We start from the raw sequence: 3207 nt of genomic DNA on the forward strand, positions 1-3207 counted from the left end.
AAAAAAAAAAAAAAAAAAAAAAAACCCAACCAAAAAACAAACAGAATCCAGAAAGCACACTTAGGGGACCATGGAGAGAGAGGCAAGGGAAATCTCCCCAAAGCCCTAAACCCACAGTCATGCTGGCTTCCCAAGATTCTACCAACTTTGGGGGAGAACTAAGCTAGATTCTGAGCAGGGGTACCTGTTCTTACTGAAGGGGTCTACAGGCTCACCTGCAATGTGGGGCCTCTGCCACCCAGGAAATGACACTGGGATGTAGAGGCCAGGTCCACTGGAGCCTTGGAGAGCATCTGTGACTGGGAAGAGGGGCTAAGTGGAGACACTGACTGTGAGGTGGCATACACTTGGAATCAGAACTAGAAAGGCTGAAGCAGGAGGATTTGAAGTTTAGATCCAGCCTGGGCTACAGGGTGAATTCAAGGCAACTAGGTCAAAAAAGCAAAACTGTCTGAAAAACCAAGCAACCAGTAATGAGATGCAAAACCCACTGGCTCCCCAGATCTCTACTGTGACCCCCCTCAGGCCAGTGAGGGGATTCTCCATTGGGACAGATCACTAGAGCAGATCAGAACTTCAGCCTAGGGTGTGGTCCTGACGGACAGTACGCACCTATAGCACTCCAGAGGTCTCCAAAGCTGTGACCTTGACTCTGCTTGTCTTGCAGAGGCATTCCAGCAAGAAAAGTGGAGCCAGGAGCTTGCTGCATGGCGAGCTGTCGCTGGGGAGCATGATCGGCTGATGCAGGGCTGGAGGAAGGCTTGGGTACGTACCTGGCCACCAGGGAGACTTTGCAAGGCATCCTATTTTGCCAGTGGCTCCTGTGGCTTCCTCTCAGTTCTTAGAGAAGTTCTGCTTCTCGATTGCTCTGGGGAAACTCTGGGCTGTCACTGAGGCTAACAGAAGCAAGATGGTAGAGGAGACCAAAATAGGATTTGTAGGTCATGCACAAGTCAGCAGCTATCTGCTGTCCAGGGCTATCCTAGTTTCTGGGCAGGACTCTTGGAGCACACTGCTTTCACAAAAGCAGAATAGCTGCTGACGCATGACATGGAGAGGGGTGCCCTGGCGCAGCCCTAGTGGGGTTGTTACTACCCACGAGCCTGAGAAGAGAGGGCATCCACAGGCAGGATGCCCTCAGATAGGCTCAAGTTCCTGTGCTGCGCTCTACACAAATGGGGAGCTCTGTCCTCAAGAGGCCCGAGTGTGTGGTTAGAGGAGTGCCAGCTGTCAACAGTGTTGTCAAGTCTTCTCTCATCAGAGCCTATGCAGGTCTCCCCTCCAAGGTCCTCTGTGACACTAGGAGATGCTGCTCTACTGATGTCATGGTGCCACAGGACAACAGTCCCTTTCTGAAGGCAGGATGCTTGGCTCACCTGTCTGGAGCAGGAGCAGGAACTTGAGCACACAGGCCTCTGAGTCCTTGGGGAAACCACCTGAGTACTTATCCTTAAACTCTGGGTGCGTAGGCTCTGCCCCAGGACAAGAAGGATCTATTCTGTTAGGCCACAAAGTCAACATTTTTTATTTTATTTTATTTTATTTTATTTTATTTTATTTTATTTTTTTAGGAGAGCTGCAGCAAGGACAACTTCTAGCTACCGGAGGCAGTCCTCAACAGAACCCAGCTGACCTTGTTGACATCAGCTGCAGACACACCTGATGAAGGCACCAGCACCTACCGCACCAAGCTGTTTTGGTCTTGGTTGGCTCCACACACACTCACTGGCCACTGCCTGAGGGGCCCCTCCTAGAGGCTGGGAATTTCTAGGTCAGAACTCCCATGGGCATGAGACAGACCAGGACTCTTTTACATTAGCTGTTTACATAACAGTAGGGTCAGCTGCCGGAACAAACAGGTAGCTGACCTGTTTGAAACTCCACATCCAAGCAGCTGATGGAGCAGCGTGTGACAGCTAACCTGATGGTGGCCACCCCTGCATTATCCCTAGGACTTCAATGCACACTCATGCCCCTCCCCCAGGGTCAGCACAGCTAATCTCTGCTCTGGTTTTGTGGCTCTAAGTCAAATCTGTTGATGTGGCCACCTAGTAAACAGGTCATTGATTTTGTTCCAGGATCCGCCCTGGGACAGGAGAGGTGAGACTTCATGTGAGAATATTTTGCCTTAAACCTTGAGTGAGGATGAGGAAGTTGCTCTTTGCTAATCTCAGAACACAAGGCTGTTTTCCAAAGCACAGTGGTTCCCACCCACGTTTACCCTGTCAGCGCTCCGCTTCTGAGGTAGAAAAGCCAAACAGGTCAATTATGCAAACCTTCTGGTGCCGTATTAAACTGTTTTGCCAGTGCTGAGTAAGCGTGTCTTGTAGGTGCTTCCAAGTCTCCATATTACAGTCTTTGAAGCTTGTGGGTGTGTGGGACCTGGGTAGGACCCAAGAGATGCTCAGCCTTTAATCTTGGTAGACATGTCTCTTCTTGTCAATTATAAAACCTAAAACTCTCTTCCAAACAAAGCCATGCCTCTCTATGATCCCTGGAGACTCTGGCTTGCTCAGCCCACTCAATGTCCCTTCTTTCTGGGACAAATGAGTAAGGTAACCATCCAGGTGTGAGGTTAGCTGGTCCCTCCGCAGCCCAGCAGCCCAGTGTGAAAAGGGACCCTGAGGCAGAGACACTCTGGAGGTCATGTGTACTGTCCCCTCCTCTAGGTGTACTGCCTCTGCCACCTACTCACCTATCTGGCCAGTGCACAGTAACCACACCTGCAGCAGCCCCCTCATACCTTTGCAAAGGAATTTTTTATAAACTATTTTCACTGGTTCTATTTGAGGGTGTGGCTTTAGCCATGAAAAACTGCCCAGTCCCTCTCCTTATTGTTGCTTCCTGCATCTTCCCTGAAGTCTGAACTGGTCAGGACCTGTCTATGCCCCAAAGCAGCCACACACTTGAGGTTGCAGAGAGCATGATTATTAAGGCTCCTTGCTCAGCTGGGTGGGGTGGGGCAGGCCTTTAATTCCAGCACTTGGGAGGCAGAGACAGGCAGATCTTTCTTCTAGGCTAGCCTGGTCTATCTACAGAGCAGCCAGGGCTATACAAGAAAAACCCTGCTTCAAAAAACCACACCTTTAATTCCAGCACTCAGGAGGCAGAGGCAGGCAGATCTCTGTGAGTTCGAGGACAGCCTGGTCTACAAGAGCTAGCTCCAGGACAAGCTCCAAAGCTATAGAGAAACCCTGTCTCGAAAAA

General features: G+C 50.4%; 1 protein-coding gene across 1 annotated transcript in view; it reads left to right on the plus strand.

The window, feature by feature from the left end:
- Sema4d (semaphorin 4D) overlaps positions 1-2314 on the plus strand; it is a 99991-nt gene extending 97677 nt beyond the window's left edge. The window contains exons 19-20 of the mRNA XM_013355207.2: positions 668-765; positions 1572-2314. Coding sequence (XP_013210661.1) covers positions 668-765; positions 1572-1598 — 125 coding nt within the window. The 3' untranslated portion in view covers positions 1599-2314. The remainder of the gene's footprint in view (positions 1-667; positions 766-1571) is intronic.
- The last annotated feature ends 893 nt before the right edge of the window (positions 2315-3207 follow it).

This window comes from Microtus ochrogaster, unplaced genomic scaffold (assembly GCF_000317375.1).
Source record: "Microtus ochrogaster isolate Prairie Vole_2 unplaced genomic scaffold, MicOch1.0 UNK104, whole genome shotgun sequence".
NCBI lineage: Eukaryota > Metazoa > Chordata > Mammalia > Rodentia > Cricetidae > Microtus > Microtus ochrogaster.